The sequence below is a fragment of the Erithacus rubecula genome, assembly GCF_903797595.1.
Source record: "Erithacus rubecula genome assembly, chromosome: 2".
NCBI lineage: Eukaryota > Metazoa > Chordata > Aves > Passeriformes > Muscicapidae > Erithacus > Erithacus rubecula.
Window position 1 is genome coordinate 79,896,913 of NC_136685.1, and position 18,420 is coordinate 79,915,332.

The 18,420-nt window shown below is 50.5% G+C and overlaps 1 protein-coding gene across 1 annotated transcript; it reads right to left on the reverse strand.

Annotated features, from left to right (window-relative positions):
* Positions 1-23: 23 nt before the first annotated feature.
* DRC5 (dynein regulatory complex subunit 5) lies at positions 24-6,202 on the reverse strand. Its single transcript, XM_079298655.1, has 4 exons — positions 5,945-6,202; positions 3,477-4,045; positions 2,122-2,571; positions 24-221 (listed from the first exon to the last, which is right to left on the reverse strand). Exons 1-4 carry the CDS (start codon positions 6,126-6,128, stop codon positions 45-47), a joined length of 1,380 nt encoding a protein of 459 aa, XP_079154781.1. The 5' UTR covers positions 6,129-6,202; the 3' UTR covers positions 24-44.
* Positions 6,203-18,420: the final 12,218 nt, after the last annotated feature.

The following is an 18,420-nucleotide window of genomic DNA, read 5'->3' on the forward strand; positions in this document are numbered from 1 at the left end:
AAAGAGTGCACACCCAGAGCTCCTTGCTCCCTGGAGCCCTTTATTCAGAGGGGTTCAGTGGTGGGGTGCTGCAGAGATCCCCGCCTCACCGCTTCCCGATTGGCCCACACGATTTGGTGAATGAGGAAATCAGCCTCCTGTTCCACCTCTGCGTGGCGGAGATCGAGCTCAGTCAGTGTCTTGTTGTTTGCCAGCCCTTCAAGCAGCTTCTTCCCACCATCCTGAAAAAAGGATGAGAGGGGATGGTTAAAGGTCCAAACCAGAAGTGAATTTCCTTTTCCCTCCTCCCCAGGGCAACCTCTGCTGCTTCAGTGGGAGGTCCATGAGATGGTACCAAAAGGGATAAAGGCCTCCACCCAGGTCCGAAATGTTGCTCACAGGAGAAGTGCAGAGGAGGAGTGTAACCTTATGCAGCTCTCTGTGATGTGACACATGCTAATGACTCCCTCTGGGTACCATGTCAGGAGTTCTCAAGCTCATGCTGGTTAATAACACATCTGGCAATGATAACCTGAGAGGAGGCTGCTCTGCCTTGTCCCCTGGTTCCCAGCTTACTGCTGGCTGGGGACAAATGGATTAGAGTGCTGCTCCTTATCTTGGCAGTCATGAGAGCCCCAGAACTGGCAGTTTTCTCTCTGGATGCCATTTCCCAGGCTGGATTTGCTTTCCTGAGGGAAATATCTCATGTAACTGAAGACCAGCCTGCATGAGACAGAAAATGTGATGTAGCCTTAGGGAGGGAACCAATCTGAGGCGTTTCCCCCTCATACATGAAGCACGGTATTTAGGGATGTGACAATTTGCATTTTTTCCACTGTTGCTATTCCCTTCCAGGTACCAAATATACCTCCTGCCCCTTCTCCTCCATCCAGATGGTCCCCTCATCCCAAAACCCTGCCTCTTAACCCTTTTGCCAAAAATGGCAGAGCAAAAAGACTGGGAAGAGGTGTCTTTTTAATGGGGTATAGAGGTCAGAATTGAATGCAGGTCGTGCAAAACCCCCTATTTTCCCAAAGATAATACTACCAGCCACCTTTTGGGCTGCCATGGAACTTCATAAATGGGTAACAGGAGAGCTTATCAGAAGGAAGATACTAAGCATAGAGATTATTATTTACTAAACAAAAGTCCTTCTATTCTTTCCAACCTTTGCTCCCTTGTATCATTAAATCCAAATGGTTTTCCACATCCAGGACCATAAAACTCAGAACTCACAAAAGGTTTTCTGACATCAAATCCTTTTAAAACCCTTGTCAAACATCGATGCCAATATTCCTGCCAGCAGGGACAGCTGGTCTTGCTGTCTCTTTATTTGACAGTGAGAATAATTGAGGCAGCGCAGAAAGTTTAAAAGCCAGCATGATTGCTTTTGGCTGTCTAGTTTCAGATTTCTAAAGCTCTTTTTAATCAGCAGAAGAGGAGCGGTCTGGTTTGTGGGCATGTTGCATACTGCAGCTCTTAGGGATGTAGTAAGATCTGTGGATGCTCTTCTGTCTAGAAAATGTAAGCTTATGTTTCAGGAGCCACTTACAAGCACACAGACACGACTCTCCTGACCCACCACATCGCTCCCAGGCCTTGGGGTGAGTTAAAGAAGCTCAACAGCCAAGCCAATTTTCAACAGTCCCCTCTGAGCATGTGATGGACAGGAGAAATTCTGGGAAGGGTGACTCTATCTGTGTGCTGCTGAGTGACAGATGGCACAGCAGATCCAAAGCACAGAGGATATGCATGAGACCCTCATCTCATGCCGCCTATCATTAACTACGCTCACGTGTGCGAAACGTCTGTGATTTTTCCCAGACTTGCTTCCTGGTTTTCAGTTTCCTTGGGGGGAAAATCTCTCCCTGCCCAAAAGCCCAAAGCCTCAATGACAGATTCAGAACAGGGCTAGATGTAACAAGTAAATGGTAATGTAAATGCATGTTCATGCAGAGAGAGTGTCCTTCTCTTTCCTGACATCTGCTACAGTCTCTTCCCTGCTCACAACTGATTGTTATCATAGCACAGATGCAAAGTGAGGGATGTGTTTGCCTCTGTGGCTTTGAGAGAGGCTCAGGATCTGCTTTGCAAGGCCACCACATAGGCTCACAGGCTGCAGGGAGAAGAGGCTTCTCTTACCAGCCTCAGGTGGTTGCATGAGAAGTTGATGCTCCTCAGAGTGGTGTTCTGAGCCAGGACCTGGGAGAACACAGCTGCAGTGGGCTCTGACAGGTTGTTACTTCCAAGATGGAGGGACTTCAGGCTGGTGTTGGTCAGCAGGGCACGGCCAATTGCCTCCCCACCTTTGTCCTCCACGAAGTTGAGTCGCAGATTCAGGGAGGTCATGGTGGAGCTCTCAGCCAGGCCTTGAGCAATAGCCTGAGCCCCCAGGTGACAGATCTGGTTGTTACACAGAACGAGGGTTTCTAGTCTGCTGTGGCTGATCAGCTTGCCAAGAGCTTGTGCCCCGTGGTCCCCGATGAGATTGTGGGACAAGTCCAGCTCCAACAAGCAAGGGTGATACTGCAAGTTACGGGCCAGGAGCTTCACCTTGTCATCATTCACTTTGCTTCGTGTCAGCTTGAATACCTGTGGGCATAAAAATCTAGGGTCACTACAACAGCCAATGCTTTGGACTGAGCTCTGTACAAGATCATCATGGAATTAAGCCTATGGGCCACCAGACCACAGGATTAATCTCCCTTCACTTCAGACACCTTTAGCTAGCAGGCTCAATTGCTTTCCTAGTGGGCAGAAACTTGCAGAAAGCAGGGCATGCCACTGATGTCCCTTGCCTATCTAGGGAAGAAGGGTTTGCCTCCTGGAAATGTCTGTTCCTCTCCTCTGACTGCACAAGATCTCTAGCTGGGGGCTAAATTAAAGCAAGATAAAGCTGTCCAAACATCTGCAGCAACTAGCAGCAGAACACACCCCAGATCACAGTTAAACCTGTCTGAATGAACATGTGCACCAGTGGTAACCATAGCACAATGTCCTGTGTAGCTGGGGCATCTCAACAGCCGCAGGAGAGGTAATTTCTCTTCTGGAATCCATGTTACCCAAAGCATGCCAGTCTGTGGGGAGTTCATCCAGCTCACTCTGGCTGCACTCTGGATAGCAATGCCCACTGATGTTTTGGAGGGGCTGACTATCTGCACTGCAGTTGCCACAGAGCTGATATACTGTTAGTGCTTAGGAGGAAAATTCCTTATTGCTCCAAGGTAAATGTGAGTGTTTCCCCACGCTGTTCTTGGTGGTCTCTGCTCCCCTGGGAGAGGCTGACATGCATTTACTGAGCATTTACTACCAAAAATTCCTTATGAGGTCTTTTTCCCAGCACTAGGCCAGCAGGTTAACATCTCTGCACTCTGACAGGGTCTGTAACTTGCAAAAGGAAGGGTGCTACCAGCAAGCAAACCTGGTCCCTGTATTTCTATCCACAGGCAGTTTTAAGATCTAGCTGAGGGAGTAAGGTTCAGTTTGGGGTATATTACTTTCAAGCTACGGCACATCTTCACTGCAGCAGCCAAGTTGGAGCAGTCCAGCTCAGTGAAGTTAAAGAGGCTCCACTCAAAGTTCATGCCACAGCTCTTCACACCATAAGTGAGATGAAGCTCTTCAAGGTGAGGGAAAGCAGTAATGAGATGTTTCAGGTTGTAGTGGTGCATGTAGACCTCGCCAAGCTCAGCCTCATCCTCTGTGTCAGAGAGGTCATTGCTCTCCTCCTTGTGATCCACCCGCAAAGGTGGCAGGAACTGGTCGATCTCCAGTTTCCGCACGTAGCCTTGGCAGAGCGGGATGAGCTCCAGGACCTGATTGGGATCTGTAGTGTTAGGGATGAAAAACTTCAGAATTTCCTCCAGGTAACGTTCAAAGAACATCCGTTTCCAGCTGTCTCCATAGTTGGAGACGTCGCACACTTGCCAGCGCTCCTTGCAGCACCTCTCCCAGTAGTCCTCATGGCTTACTATGTTGGCAGTCACAGTGAGTGGAAGGCTGGTGGAGAGCCTGTCTACCACCTTCTTTTGGTCCTCGGGCGGAAGACAGCTCAAAATAGGGTTGTCTGGAAGAGATAAAAAGAATGAGAGGTTGGTCAGGGCATAGGAACAATTGCTGGCACTATGGTTCTGCCCGGGCTCCCAGCTCTGTGCCCATGCCCTTCCCTCTGATGACACTGGCTCTCTCCTCAGTTGCCAGAAGCTGGAGCACAGAGCTAAGTTGGCAGAAGACATGTAGGATTCATTTGTACATTTCCATATATTATTTCTAACTTTTACAATGAAACATCAGCATAATTGGGTTTACTCTCATAATATTTGGGAACTGCACCAGGAACTGAGCTCACCATTTAAACTTAGTTTGAATGCAGTTTATATTCAAAGCAGGAATTCTGCTCCCAAGAGAACAAATTCAGGCTTACAGTGTTGGGAGAGCTTGGCCTGCCATTTGCTGAACTTTCTCCCTTTTGGTTTCTAAGCATATTGAAGAACAGTATTTGAGAACAACTGTGTGCTTTTCATGCAGGTCCTTGTGCTTATTTATCTTAATTCAAAAACTGGTCTTACCTCAAATTGATTCCTGTTCCTTTTTGCTGAGGCACACTCCTAGCTTTTAGGTCCACCTTGTTTAAATAAAAGTTCTGTTTTCCCAGGTACTCTTTCCCCTGAGTCTCTTTCCCTTAGTCTCAGCTTCTCTGGTGAAAGTTTTTTGTGGCAAGAAATGCCAGACAAAAGCCATGTGTACTCACACCATGAATATTTGGTTACGTGTACACAGTTGGGTTGAGTAACATAAATCATCAGTGGAGAAACCTATCCGTGCATGAGAAACCAGATTATGAAACACAAAGAAGGGTTAGCTTTATATTTCCCCTGTTTCTGGGGCATTCCCTTCCTAAGGACACTGACAGTTTTACCACAGCCTCTTCCTGGAGTCTATTTTCCAGTGTCTCACAGCTGACACTGCAGTGACCTCTGCAAAGTCCCATGACACAAGCAGAGGTGGGACACATGGGGAGGGCTGGGCTGGCTTCACTCAGGCTCACTCAGACCCCATCATGGACAAGGTGCTGCCTCACAGCTCTGGTAACAGCATGAGGGTCCCCATGAAAATGAACACACTCTTTTGTGCATGCACAATGCAGGTCCAATGCATTTGGCATTAAACTGACTGATCAGGCTGCTAGGACTGCGAGGCTGTTCCAGCTCAGACCTTCAAGTACCATCAGCTCCTGGCATAAGGCAGCACTGAGCTCCTCTCTACTGTCTGACAGTCCCAGTGTGGACATAGCCTTAAAACTATCTTTGGTCTTTGCTGCCACTTCACTGAGTCAGCCAAAAAGACAGGTAGGCCCTTCTTTTCCCTCTCCCAGTCAGTTCTCAGATGAGACATGCTTCTTCTGTTTTGCTGTGTTTCATCAGTCCACCTGCTTCAAAAGCACATTCTCTGCCTGAGGATATAACTTGTCATATCACCACCAAGAGTCATAGAGGAGGGCTGAGCCTGTGAGTACAGTAGTGAGAGGATAGTTCCTCTGGGCAGGAAGCAATTCTCCATCTCTTTGTACAGCACTCAGTACAACAGGGCTCCACCCTGAAGCACTACTCTAACATCTGTATGAATCAAGAGCAGGAAACAGCAACTGCACAGCCCTGGTCATGGTGGAGGGGAGTCCAGAAGAGCATGGATGGAAGAAGATGTGATAGAACAAGGTCAGTACAGAGTCACATCCTGGACTGCAGCCCAGAGGACTACAGCCACCCCTGGAGTGTACAAATACATACTTAGCAACTAAACAGTTTGTTTAACTGGCTGCCTGAAGGGATATTTCTCCCCATCTGTTCCTTTGGCAGGGCTGCATGCCACACTGCCTTTCAGATGCACCTGCCTGCCTTGTTGACCCTCTGCTCCCTGGGACTGACCCTCTCTCCATGATTCCTAGAGTAAATGAGCTCCCACTTACTCTGGAAATTGTGGGCAATGTGCTGGAGGCAGAGCTCAGTGAGGTGGGGGACAGTGACCAGGGACCAGCTGGGATCCTCAGTCATGCAGCGGCGTGTGTAGAATGAGCCATCAGCCAGGCTGGCCTCAGGTGAACATGGCGAGGGAATGGCTCTGCTCTTGTCATCATCTGCTGGCTGCTGCATCCTTGCTCAGGACCTACTTTTCCTTCAGGAGAAGCAAGGGGAAAATTCCTTAAGAGTCACCCCTATGTGGTTACCTGCAAAAGAAAATGGCAGCTTTAGAAAGAAGCCAGCAATATTCATGGTCAACTCACACTGCTCTCCTCTAACACACTTGCCCTTTGCCTGCCTCCTCTGCTTTGGACTGGAAGTACTGCAGCCAAACAACTATTACTCAGCCTCATCTTTATACCCTGCCCTGTGCAAAGAGGTCTCCAGGCACCACATGCAATAAAGAGATAATAACGTGGTGTTAATTCAGAGTGCTGTTGAAGAGGATGGACAAGAATTGATTGTTTACTGTCTTTTCCAATAAAAGTAACAGGGAAAGCTGGCAGAAGCTAAGCTTAAAGCAAAGGGGTCTTCACACAGGCTGCAGTTGAACTGAGGAATTCCTTGCCACAGGATGCTGTGGATGCTAGGAGTGTGTGCAGATTCTTAAGAAAAATGCATGGAAGAGAAACCCTTTTGAGAATGATGAAATACACAGAAGTCATGTGGCTCAGTGTGAGCAGCTGAACACAGGTGGAGGTGGGGAGAGTGCTGGAGGAAAGCACACACTTGCATTGTTTTTCTACTCTTCTCCAGGTGTCTGCTTCTAGCCACTGTCAGAGATGGGTTTTTGGGCCAGCTATCCCCGGTTTGAGTCAATATGCCTGTTCTTATGATTCTCTAAAGACAGATGCTTTACAGATGAATACATTATAAATGTATTCTTTTCCTGCTTTTCTCCATTATTCTCTGGCTGAACTCCTTCCAAACATCCATTAACTGATGAGATGGGTCAGACCTGTTCAGACCACACTGAGCCTAAGCATATGAGCTAAAAGCCTGGAGCAGAAGGAAGGAGGCCTGGACCTATTAACTTTGCAGAGCTTTCCCTTTCCATTTGCTGTTTCCTATTCCAACCTCAAGGCCAGTGCTCTCAGAATCTCACGTGTGGTTATTGCCTGGAAGTCCTAATGGTTCTCCAACCAGCCAGTCTGAAAGAGGCAGAAAAACCACCAGGAAGGAATCATCCACTTAAGTTCTGGGTTTCACAAGAACATCTAGGTCTGGTGAGCATTGCCCAGGACATACAAACCCATGGTGATCCTTACTGAGCCTAACTGGATTTAACATGTCTGCAGCACAGGGCTGGGCAGTTACAAGCTGAAGGACCCCTGAAAGAAGCATGTGGCAGAGGTGGATGGCAATGTCAGAGGTGAGAACACCATCCTGCAAGTCCAAGAGGATATCTCAGGGCAGTGGTGGCCTCACATCACCACAGGGTCCAAGGATCCTATGGAAGGATAACTGCCATGAAGTATATTTAGTTACCATATCCCTCACCTGAAGGGCTGTTTGATCCCAATCAGCTCCTTTTTGTGAGGGATATGACCCAGACAGTGGTCCCTAGATGAACCATCCTAGTGCTTCCTCCCTCCCCCTGCACCAGGTTGCTCCTTTCACCTCTGCTTTCCCAGCTGGTGCTGCTTTCCATCAGCATTGCCCTCTCCCTGAAAGCTTTGGAGCTGGCTTTGCTAGCTTTACTCCCTCTGCTCCATCCCCCCACTCACCAAAAGGCATCTGAGGAAGGGTCTGCAAAAGAGGGGAGAGAGAGGATCTGTGAAATGCAAAGGTTTGGAAGAGAGGAGCAAATGATTCTTGCTGCAAATATGTCAGCAAAGGCCTCTTCAAATGCACTTGAGGCAGGCCCGAGTGTGACAGTCAGGAAAGGCTGGAGATGGCAGTGGCAGGGCATTCTCTGGCCCAAAGCAAGAGGATGAAGGGTGCCAAGGGCAGGGAAGCTGTATTTCCTGGGAGGCAGTAGTGTACAGATGACAAAGGCTGCAGAAAATGGGAGCCTGATCTGATGAAGGGTGGATGTGAAAGGAGAAGGAATGAGTGGTAGGAAGCTCTCAAGATGGGCTGGGAGTCTTTTCCCTGCAAAGGTCTGTCCTTGTCCCCTAAGAAAGATGCTATGATGATGGGCCACCTTTCAGGGGAAGAGATCTGATTCCCCACAGCACACTAACCCAGCTGAGACCCAGCTCCTGGTGCTCTATGGGCTTCAGTGGAAGGGCAAAAGACAGCTAGAAGGCAGTGAGGTGGCATTAATAGAAGTGCCCGGGAAAATTGTTTTCTCCTTGTTCAGTCCTTTGTCCTATTCAAAAAGCATCTGTATCATTTTGTCCCCCAGGCCAACCACAGCTGACTGGAGTTTCTGATGGCTTTCCTGACCTTTTGGAAGCAGTGACTAAAGGCCAGCTGTTGGGGAGAGCCAGTGCAGCATTGGTGGCCTAGGATTATTTCCTGTCTGCTCCAGCAGATGATTGGATTGCGTGTTTTCCGATGGCAGACTGATTTTCAGAGGGTAGGTAACCCATGGCACACTGCTGAATGGGCAGGAGACTGCCTGAGCTGCCCAGGCTGCTGAGCAGCTTTCCCTTGATCTGGTCCCAGCCAGCTCAGCTGACTCCACCATGCCCACTTGCCATTCACCACGAAGCCAACAGGAGCAAGGCTGCAAAGCCTCCAGATCAACCCCATGCCTGTGGTGCCAGGTTTGACACTGAACCACTGCTCCCAGGACATCCATTCCCACCACACCAGCGTGGTGAACACACCTGCCAGGTGCCCTTGCCACCAGGGGAAGGGCCTCCTTCACTGCTCACCCCCTCTGCCTCGGCTGCACGAGTCTCACCCAGCCAGAGCTGACTCTCAGCCAGTTTCCAGAGCTGGGTTTGCTAAGCACATATTTAAACATAGAGGTAGTGCTGTAATTCACTATCAGTAAACCAAGTCAACACTGTTAATGCACGCTCCTTCCCACCCACTCTAAATACACATCAGTCATCTATCCTAAAAAGACTTTATTAGACAATATACAATGAACAGAGCTACGTAGTAAATTCCCAGTTTTTGTCATTTAGCACCTAGATCAGACTGAAAAGTAAACAATGCTAGAACTGCTTAAAAAAAAACAACATAATGGAAATCACACTTCCCTGGGAGGAACTGACAGAAATCTACTCACACAAACAAATTTTGCTGCTACTAACATGCCTAACAAACCTTCTTCTGCTGAACCTGTTTTGATCTGGAAAGAAAAGATTTTTGCTCTTTTCATTCACACCAAATCCCAGAGAGACCAGAAAAGAAGAGCTGCATGGAAACTGGTGACCTTTGGCTCATGCTCCTACCTGCATTACAGACATCCAAGAAACGAAACAACTGTAAACACTGCACTCACTGGAGAGTTTGTAAGAGCAGGATAAATTATTTCTGAGGGTGATTATGCTCCAGCGAAGATTGCATTTGCACTGAAACTCTGTCTGCCCATTAATTGAGGAAGCTCTTGGGCCACTGCAGTAGCACCCTGAAAATTCCATTTGTTCTGCAGGTGTGCTGACCTTAATGCTGCTACCTGTAGTCCAGGCAAGTGATGCTGAGTCTGGCTAACACCGCTGATCCCACTGACACCTGTGGGGACCTGCCATGTGCTGTGGCACTTCCAAAGGCTAAGTGTGCATTAGGACACTGTGTTGCAGGCTAATCCAGGCACTGAGACACTGCAATGGGCTTTAAGTGAGTTAAAAAAAAAAAAAAAAAAAAAAAAAAAAAAAAAAAAAAAAAAAAAAAAAAAAAAAAAAAGAGGAATCTATTTAGCTTGGGATATAATGAAATTTGTCTGTAATGGGAGATTGAGTGAGGCCAGCTGGCCGTTTGGGAATTTGGTTAATGTCACCGCGGTAATCCTGGCGGTGCGAAGGGCCAGAACTGTGCTCCACCGCAGCCCCGGGCGGCTCGGCTCGGGGTCCCTTCCCCGGGGGCACAAGGAGCACGCCCGGATGGCCGCGGCCCCGCCAGCCCAGCGCCGTGGGACGCGCTCCCCCCGCCGCCCGGAGACCCGAGAGGGAAGGGAGCGGCTCAGCCCCGTTACGAGTCACACCTGCGACCCGCGGGCACCGCCGCGGGGCCCTCCGGAGCGCTGGGCCCGGGGACGCGGCTGCCGGCTCTGTGCTGCTGCTGCTGCTGCTGCGGGCAGGGACCGGAGCGGCGCCGGGACCGGGACCCGAGCGGCGCCGGGAGCAGCCCCGCGCTCGCCGCCGTCTCCAGGGCCGCGGCCGTTACCGGGGCGGGGCCGCCGCAGGCCGCGACCCCCGGCCGGGCTCGAGGGGCTCGTGCGGCAGCAGCTGCCGTGAAAGGACGGAGCACCGTGTGCGGTGCCATGGCTCGGTAAGGACGGAGCACCGTGTGCGGTGCCATGGCTCGGTAAGGACGGAGCACCGTGTGCGGTGCCATGGCTCGGTAAGGACGGAGCACCGTGTGCGGTGCCATGGCTCGGTGCCCGTCAGTGCTCAAAGAGTGAATGCATTGCTGTCCTCAGGGTTCCCGTTTTGTTGCATGTTTTTGTATAGCTAAAGGTAGGCTATGTGTGCCTGAAACGGGCTCGCTTCAAGGCCTCGTGTTTTGGGACAGAACGACATCACAGATAGGTTTGAGGGGGAGGAAAGCAAATCTGAGAGCTCCGCTTGGAGTTCTTCAACAACAAGGTCTTTGTCCATCTGGTCTCTTCTCCTTGACCTGTTTGTTTTCCTTTCTGCTGTTAAGCATCATCTACAGAGGTGAGGAAAGACCAGAATCCTCATCAAGGCACGTATCATGCTGTGGAGTAGAGTAAACAAGGGGATGAAAACATGCATCTCCTCTTTCCCGTTTCAGATCTAAGCACTGCAGTATTTGCCAGGGCATTTCCAGCCTGAAACAAGTTTTTCTTTCGCTCCTTTGGAATGCTGATGTAGCAGGCACAAGAGGAGTGCAGCCAGCCTGTGCCCTGTGGGAGCATACATAACACTGGTGCCAGCTCTCATGATAGTCCTGCAAGTCCCATAATAGCTGGCAGTTTTAGGGAGCTGTGCTGACTTTCATATAAAATTTACCTCCTGGTCATGAAGAAGATGTTAAAAGCATGATCCCAGATCACCCCAAAGGCTCAGCAACAAAACAATAAATGCAAACAGGCATAGATTAAAAAAAAAAAAAAAAAAAAAAATCAAGACTCTGAGGTTTCCTTTGTAAATTTCAAAGATGGAAAGTTAGACCTTGCCAGCAATGCACTTCTTTTTCTAGGTGTGGCCTGATTCTGTCACTCAACTCCCCAGAAGACAGTGACACTGCCTGTGAGTCAAGCTGGTGTTTAACACAGTGGGGTAGTCAGAAGCTTTGCAAAGCCCTTCACACTGACCATGTTACTCCTGGGAACACATCCCCAGGGCTTTTGAGACCTTGAAAAGCAGAAATGAGAGCAACATAAAAGGAGAGATATTTTCTCTTGCACTGATTTCCAATCACATATTTGGTCAGACTGCTGAATTGCAAAGCAGATAGCCAAACCAGATCCACAGAAACAGCACTCCTGAGTTATCAGCATAACAATGACCAATTTCCCAGTTGAGCCTTCAGAAAGCCATCAACAGTGACGTTTTTAGCCCACCTTGTGGCCAATATAATGCAAATGTCATGTTTTGGAGACTTCACAGTCCGACAGAGTCCGGCTGTGTCTACCCAGTCATTGATTCCCAGAGATAACAGTGCCCAATATTGCAGTCAGTTGTCAAAATTGATGCAATCAGGTGTTGAATCATATGCTGAGAAGAAGTAGTGGTAGTCAAAAAATAGCTATGTTAACTCTTTCTCTACTTTAGCATTTATTTCCACAAGCATACAGATGAGTGTTGTTCCCAGTGGAGTGTGCAGTTGCTCCTTAAATGTTGTGGAACAGGGATGCAGGGTAAAACATTGCATCCATTCCCATCCCCACTGTTGGCATCTGAGAGTGAGGATGAGGGAAAGTGCTGCTTCCTGGCTCTAGTGACTAGAGCACTGTCCTACCAGCAGACCCCAAGTGCCCTCTGTATCCCTCCAGCTACCAGATCTCAGATTTCCCCCAGACAGCACCTGTGATGGTGTTGTGCATTATCAGCTCTGCCAGCTTTGCCTGAAGTTGGAGGACAGTGCAACAACAGTCAAACCTCATATCACAACAAATAAATTGGACAGGAGCCAGGTCCTGCTGTGCCTTGTGTAAGAGGAACACATCTTCTGCTGCTAATGTGAAGATCCAGGTGCTGTTCTGGAAACAGAGCTATGGCTGTAGGATGACAACCTTTTTTAGTGTCCTAGCATGATGGACTAAAACATTATCCTCATAGCTTTGCCAGCCACCAACACATCTGCAGCCAAGCATTTCTCCTCTCCCTCTACCTTTCCATCTTCCTTCCTTCTCTCCAGTTACACCAGCACCACCTGTCTCCTTAGGGACTGCAGGAACACATCTGGTGAGCTTTCTGCCCACAGCAAGTAGCAGGCTGTTTGTTTGCAGTGGCAGCTGGAGGTAGAAGGAATGAAAGAAACCCTCTCTGTGCTTGTGTCCTCCTGATCAGCTCTGGTAGTGCATCTCCTGCAGCCCCCCATGTCCTCACAAGGCCAGAAGCCATCAAAGCAGTCCAGGATATAATTTCCTTTTAGTCCTGTCCTCCGTGTGGGGTATCCTCTCTAGCTGATGCCTGCAGCAAGGCAACCTCCATCTGTCAGATGTGGTTCATCTCTCTGTGGGGAAGAACCATGGGCACAGCTGAAGGTCAGGTCTGAGAGGAGCCTATTGGTGTTTGATGTCTGCCTGACACCAAAGGGATGCATTGGGGTAGGAGTCAGCAAGGTTTGTCCTCAGCACTGGTGGAGTCCTTTTTCATTAATGGCTCCTACCCTTTCAATGAGGAGAACAGAAAGTTGCCAAAACTGGGCAGGATTCAGAAAATTGAGGATAGTGAGGAACAGGGACTGGCTCCAAAGTTCTATTTACAGGCTCTTCTCTGGCTGGCTCCCTGCAGGTCTTGCTGGAAAACACTGCTTACAAGCAGCCAGCAGTTCCTGGAGTCCTGGGGGAAGCAGCAAAACAAATGACATCCTGGAAGGAGGAAAACTGCCCCTGTACAGCCAGGGCTGAAGGATGGGGGAGCAGGATGCTCTCTGTGCTGCTGCTCTCCCAAAGCTTTCTGCTCTCCCTGGGTCACAGCAGGAACCATGCAGCTGCTGACAGCTATTAATAGATGGGGAGAACGTGGGCTCTTTTCCCTACTGCTTCCTGGGATGAATGGTAATTACCCTTAATGAGACTGGATTTGGTTCTACCTCCTACCTTCCAGCCCCCTTGCCTGTGCTGGCTGGGAGAGACCAGCCCATCTGCTGCCTGCACTGGCTCTGTGGGGAACAGAACTTGACAGCAGGACTGGAGGCTTATCTCCCCAGGACATCCCACAGGTCTTGCTCATGGATGCTGGGCACAGGGCAGGAGGCAGAGGCTGCCAGCTGATGACTGCAGCACTCCCCTCAGCCTGGCCTTTCCAGTGGCACACAGGAGCCCCATGGGGGCTGAGATAAATGATCCCACCACAGGCTGAGGGTGCGGGTGGCTTGGATGCTCTCTCTTTGGGATTAATTACAGAAACAAAGCAGGGGAATAAATAATCAGGCAATCTGACCTGTTGTTATAATTGGCATCTCCATCATCATGCATCACACCAAGGTTTGTGAAAATGGGGTATCCTTCCTCCCTTGCTGGTGCAAAACCAGTCCCAGAATATCCCTGGACTTGCCCCCGTCTTCAGCAGGGCACAGTCTGGCTGCCATTGGGTTAATTGGGAAATGACATGCACAAGGGGGATGTTTTTGTTCTTCTCACACCAGTGCACCTCTGGCCTGAACTCTGAAGCAGGAAAGTTTCCTTCATTGAGGTTACTTAAAAATACTGCATAAATAGTGCAGGAGGTGTTCTCCATCCACCGGGAGGCTGTGCCTCCTAGGAATCACCTCCAAGTAGATGGAAGCAGATGTAGATGGCTGTTAAATCTTTCTTGTACATCCCAGACTCTGGCTCTGGGCCAGGATATCCTCTGCATTAGTGTTTGCCCAAGATGCTTGGCAAGGCTGCACTTCATAACCCCACCTCTGTGCTGTCCTGCCCACCTGAACTGCCACAGTGCCCCAATGATTCTTTACAGCTCCCTGAAAAGAGGATTTTTCCTTTCTTGGTTCAGCTTAGCCGCTGGTAACACTTTCTACCATGGGAGCTTCTTCCCTTCAAGAAGGAAAAGGTTGCCCCATCTTGCCAAGCTGATACTTCCCAGGCAAGACAGTTCACTTGCCTCTTAGTTTTTAAATAGCTTTTTCCCCAGATCATATGTTTTCTTGACTGAATAAAAAAAGCCTTCCAGCAGGCAGGATCTGTGCCCAGGGACCTTCTGGTTCCCATTTGCAAACCCCTGCCTCCTTGCTTCTGGAGCCCTCTCTATTTCCCTCTCTCTGAGATCTCTCCAACGTCAGACCAGAAGTTTCAAGTCCCTCTGCTGACTCCCACTCAGCCCCTTGTGTTGTATCCAAGTGCCAGATGGCACTCTAGGCTCGAGAAGGAGCTGTGCCAGGCTCCCCTCCCTTTCTCTCCACCCTTCAATCTACAGAAAAGAGACAGAGAACCAGCACTGCCAGGTTTCAGGCTGCCGGGTTTGTGCCAGCTCCTGTGGTCTTCAGCCCCAATTGCAGTGGGATTGACATGGGAGGCATTGGCACAACCCTGGAGCAAGGGGTGCCAGGGAAGAGAGGACCTACTCTGAAGCTCCCCTGTGTGCCCAGCTCTGTGTTATAATTAACAGCCAATGCTGAGACACAGCCACAGCCACTGCTTCCTCCATGCTCCCCTGGCCCTGCTACCTTCTTTCCTTGTTGGAAAATTTCTGATTTGCCTGCAGTTGTTCCCCAGCACTGGGTAACTGCCTGCAAAGGTAGTTACAGGGCTGCAGGTCTGAAGGTTTAGCAGGCTCCTCTTGGGCAGGGCAAGTGCCCAGGCCCCCTATATTGAAACGAGAAAGAGGAGGAGGGGAAAAACAGAGCAAGTGCTCTACCAGAAAGTGGGTCACAGAGGCTGTGGGCAGCAGAAAGATCCTATTTGTGAGTCCTGCTGGGAGCATGGGGTTTGGACAGCAGAAGGAGCTCAGGGAGGATGTGCTCAGATATTCCCAGCGTTTCTACTTCAGATAGCTGTGTTAGCACAGTGCCTGCTGCTCTTGGCTCTGAACTGGCTCCCTCTTGAGTAACCCCTCCTTTTCCTGGAGGGACTCTGACCCTTTTTGCTGGTCTTCTTGATATTCAAGGATGGGCATCTCCATTAATACTGCCTCAGCTCTGGGGTCTCTGCTGTCACTACAGTGTCACAGCAATCCCCACAGGTCCTGTCCCTGGAGCATGTGTCTCCTCACTGCCAGGTTGCTGTCACTCAGCTCCTTGGAGGGGATGAGGAAGACATGACCCTTAGTAGGATCCAGGAGGAGACATAGACAGAAGATATGAGATGCATCCTGCTGCAAGAGGGCAGGTCACGAGGGAAATGCTGATCACTGAGATTTTGCTAGCCCTCCTCCTCACTTCCCAGTGAATGGGGTACTGTTTTGTCCTTGCCAAGGTTGCCAGCTGTGGCCAGCTTCCTTTGGCTATGCCGGTCACATCTGCCCTGCCCTGTCCCCTGGCTGCTGGCTGCAGGGCTCCATGAAGGGAGATGCAGCATCCCCACTCAGCCAACTTGGCAGGGGGCACGTGAGCCAGGCTGGGGTGCCATGCAGGAGAAGAGAGCTGGCTGCATATTTGGTTGGAGGAGGGAAAGCTTCTAGCTAGTGACTTCTATTCCTGTCTGGGCTTGTTGCAGACTTCACGACATTCAGAGCAGGTGTGAAGCTTTTCTCTTACCAGGCTGGGGAGGAGAGCTAGTGGGAGGCTGTTTTCCAGCACTCATGGAGATGATCCATTGGTTTTGCATGGTGTCTTTTTCCTCACAAGATGATCCATGATTTGCATTTTAGCTTGTGACTCTGTGTCATTCCCCTCCCTGCCCCAATTTAGATAAATCCAAGTGCTTGCAACAGTGTGGTCTAGAGGGACATGAAGCAGAATCAGGTCCTACAGCACAGATAGTGCACCATGAGATTTTGAAAATCGCAGAGCAGGAAGTGCATCATCCTTCCCTTGTGTGGCCACCAGAAAGCAGCTCAGAGGTCCATGGTCCTTATTATATTTGAAATGAGGGCATCCTCCCTGCTTGCCTTATTTACCTTCAAGGCCAGCTTGGCTGTGATACCTTTTGCAGAGGGAACAACCAACACCCCTCACAAGTAGACACCCCTTCCCTTGGAGGCTGGGGACGCTCCCAGAAGAAGGAGGAGAGGAGTGGGAGGGGAGTCAGCTGGGGGCACATGGGGAAGGAGGCACATTTTCCATCTCTCAGACCCTTGGTGTCTCCCAGGAGCAGCTCCATATATCCTGTCTCAGGAGCTGCAGGGCCTGGAGTAGGGCAGCTGGCAGGAGCAGAAGGAGCCCTGCTCACCCCGTCACAGCAAGAACAATGTCGGGACGGTCTCTGTGGTGGGATGGGACACTGATGGGACAGGACAGCCTGGGAGCTTGTGTGCCAAGGGCTGCTGAGTTGACACTGTCCTTTGGTGCCCTCTGCCCGACCCAGCGGAGCCCAGCACTGGTAGAGCTGTGGAGCTGCCAGCTGCCATCACTGTCCCTCCAGAGCCATGCTCTGTGACAGATCTGCTCCCTGCTGCTGTGCCCAGCTCCCGGGCACTCCCTGGCCTCACTGCAGGGGATGGGGGCCATGGCAGAGCCACAGTCCCCTTGGTGTTCCCTTTCAGGGCTCAGCTGCTGGAGCATGCTGCTGTGTGCTGGGGGGAGCTGGGTGCATGCTGCCAGATGTCCCCGCTGCAGCTCTCTGCCACTGCCTCCCTGAAAGTCTCTGCCATGTCCAGGGGCATCAAGGCCAGCTCAGGGAAAACCAGTGGGCTTCACTCTTGTGCCCCATTGCTGCACCCAGATTGCACTGGCAAAGGGAGCTGGGCTGGCATGCTGCAGGCTCTGCCTGCAGCTGCTGAGCCAGGCTGTCTGGAAACCCTACACTTGAGGATTTGTTCAAGGGTCAGAGATTGCCTGATGCCTGCAGGGTGCTTATGAACCTGCAAGGAGCAACCTGGAGTGTTCCCAAGGACTTTTGCAGTGCCAGCAATGTGCCAAGCCCAGCTGCTGTTTCTGTGCCTGCTCTGTCCCTGGGTTTTGCCCTGTGGTGCTTCCTCTGGACTAGTGTAAATCTTTCCATCCCTGATTCTATGTCCAGCTGTCCCCCTCTATTGAAAGGCCTCTGGCTCTGCCTGCTAGGGCCAGCTCATCCTGCTCAGCTGTGGTTTTTGGCTGTGCTGCTTGGTGGGTCTCTCCTTCCATCTCCCTGGCTGGGTGCCCAGGCTGATGCTGCTCCCCCAGGGCTGGGAACCTCAGCTGCAGAGTGCTCACTTGCTGTCTTTTCCACACAGAAATGCCAGTGTGCAAGCTCCATGCCCCTCAGATGTGGACAGAGGGGTCTCTTCTCCCAGACCCTGACCCTGGTAGGTAGGAGTGGTGCCCATGGTGGGGACACCCCAGACATCCCAGCTCATCCTGCTGCTGCAGTGCTGTGAAAGCAGCAACTTTTGGGTCAATCTTGGGGGAACCAGCTCCAGCAGGAAGCTCTCCTGGCTCTCTGGATGTCCAGTCTGTTCCAGGTGGGTGATTCCTGTGTTTCTAACAAGGCAGGGGAAGAAAATTAAAAGCCCAAGTGAGCAAAGCAGCCAGGCTGAGCCAGGAAACGTCAGAAATGCCTCTGTCAACACTGCAGCTGAAGCAAGCAGGCAGGCAGGCAGGCAGCTTCTTAATTATTGATAGTACTTATAAATAAATGCTGGGGCAGGGAGGAGAAGGTTATCATAGAGCAGAGGAGCCACTTCTGGGTGGGGGAGGGAACCTGAGAACTTGCTTGTTTTAAAGGTCATTTAGTTTTGCCTCTGTTTCCCCCTTTTTCTGTAAAACTCAGTGATATTTGAGTTGGTGGATTGTCTTCCCTGTGCATCTTCTTCTTGCATCTGCCTAACCTGGCCAGCCAGGAGGAGGAGAGAGGGCAGCAAGAGAAAGAAGGGGGAGGGAGGGAGGAAACACTGTGTGGAATGTGGGACAAACAGGCAAACGAGGAGACAACGAAATTAGTAGAGCAGCAAATCCCAACCCAAGTGTAAATAATTTTTCACCATGTGAAAAGAAGGTCTATGTAGGCTCAGATTTATCTTCCTGTTCCTGGAGCTCAAGCCCAGGCAACCTCTGATGCAAAGCAAGAGGGAAGTGCGTGACACGAGGCTGGGCA

Bases quoted from the DNA above. Each gene is read 5' to 3' on its own strand.
- DRC5 (XM_079298655.1), bottom strand. From the start codon at position 6,128: ATGCAGCAGCCAGCAGATGATGACAAGAGCAGAGCCATTCCCTCGCCA. The intron at 4,046-5,944 runs GTAAGTGGGAGC...TATCTCTTCCAG, and splicing joins CATTGCCCACAATTTCCAGA to ACAACCCTATTTTGAGCTGT. The intron at 222-2,121 runs GTAAGAGAAGCC...TCCTTTTTTCAG, and splicing joins CATGCAACCACCTGAGGCTG to GATGGTGGGAAGAAGCTGCT.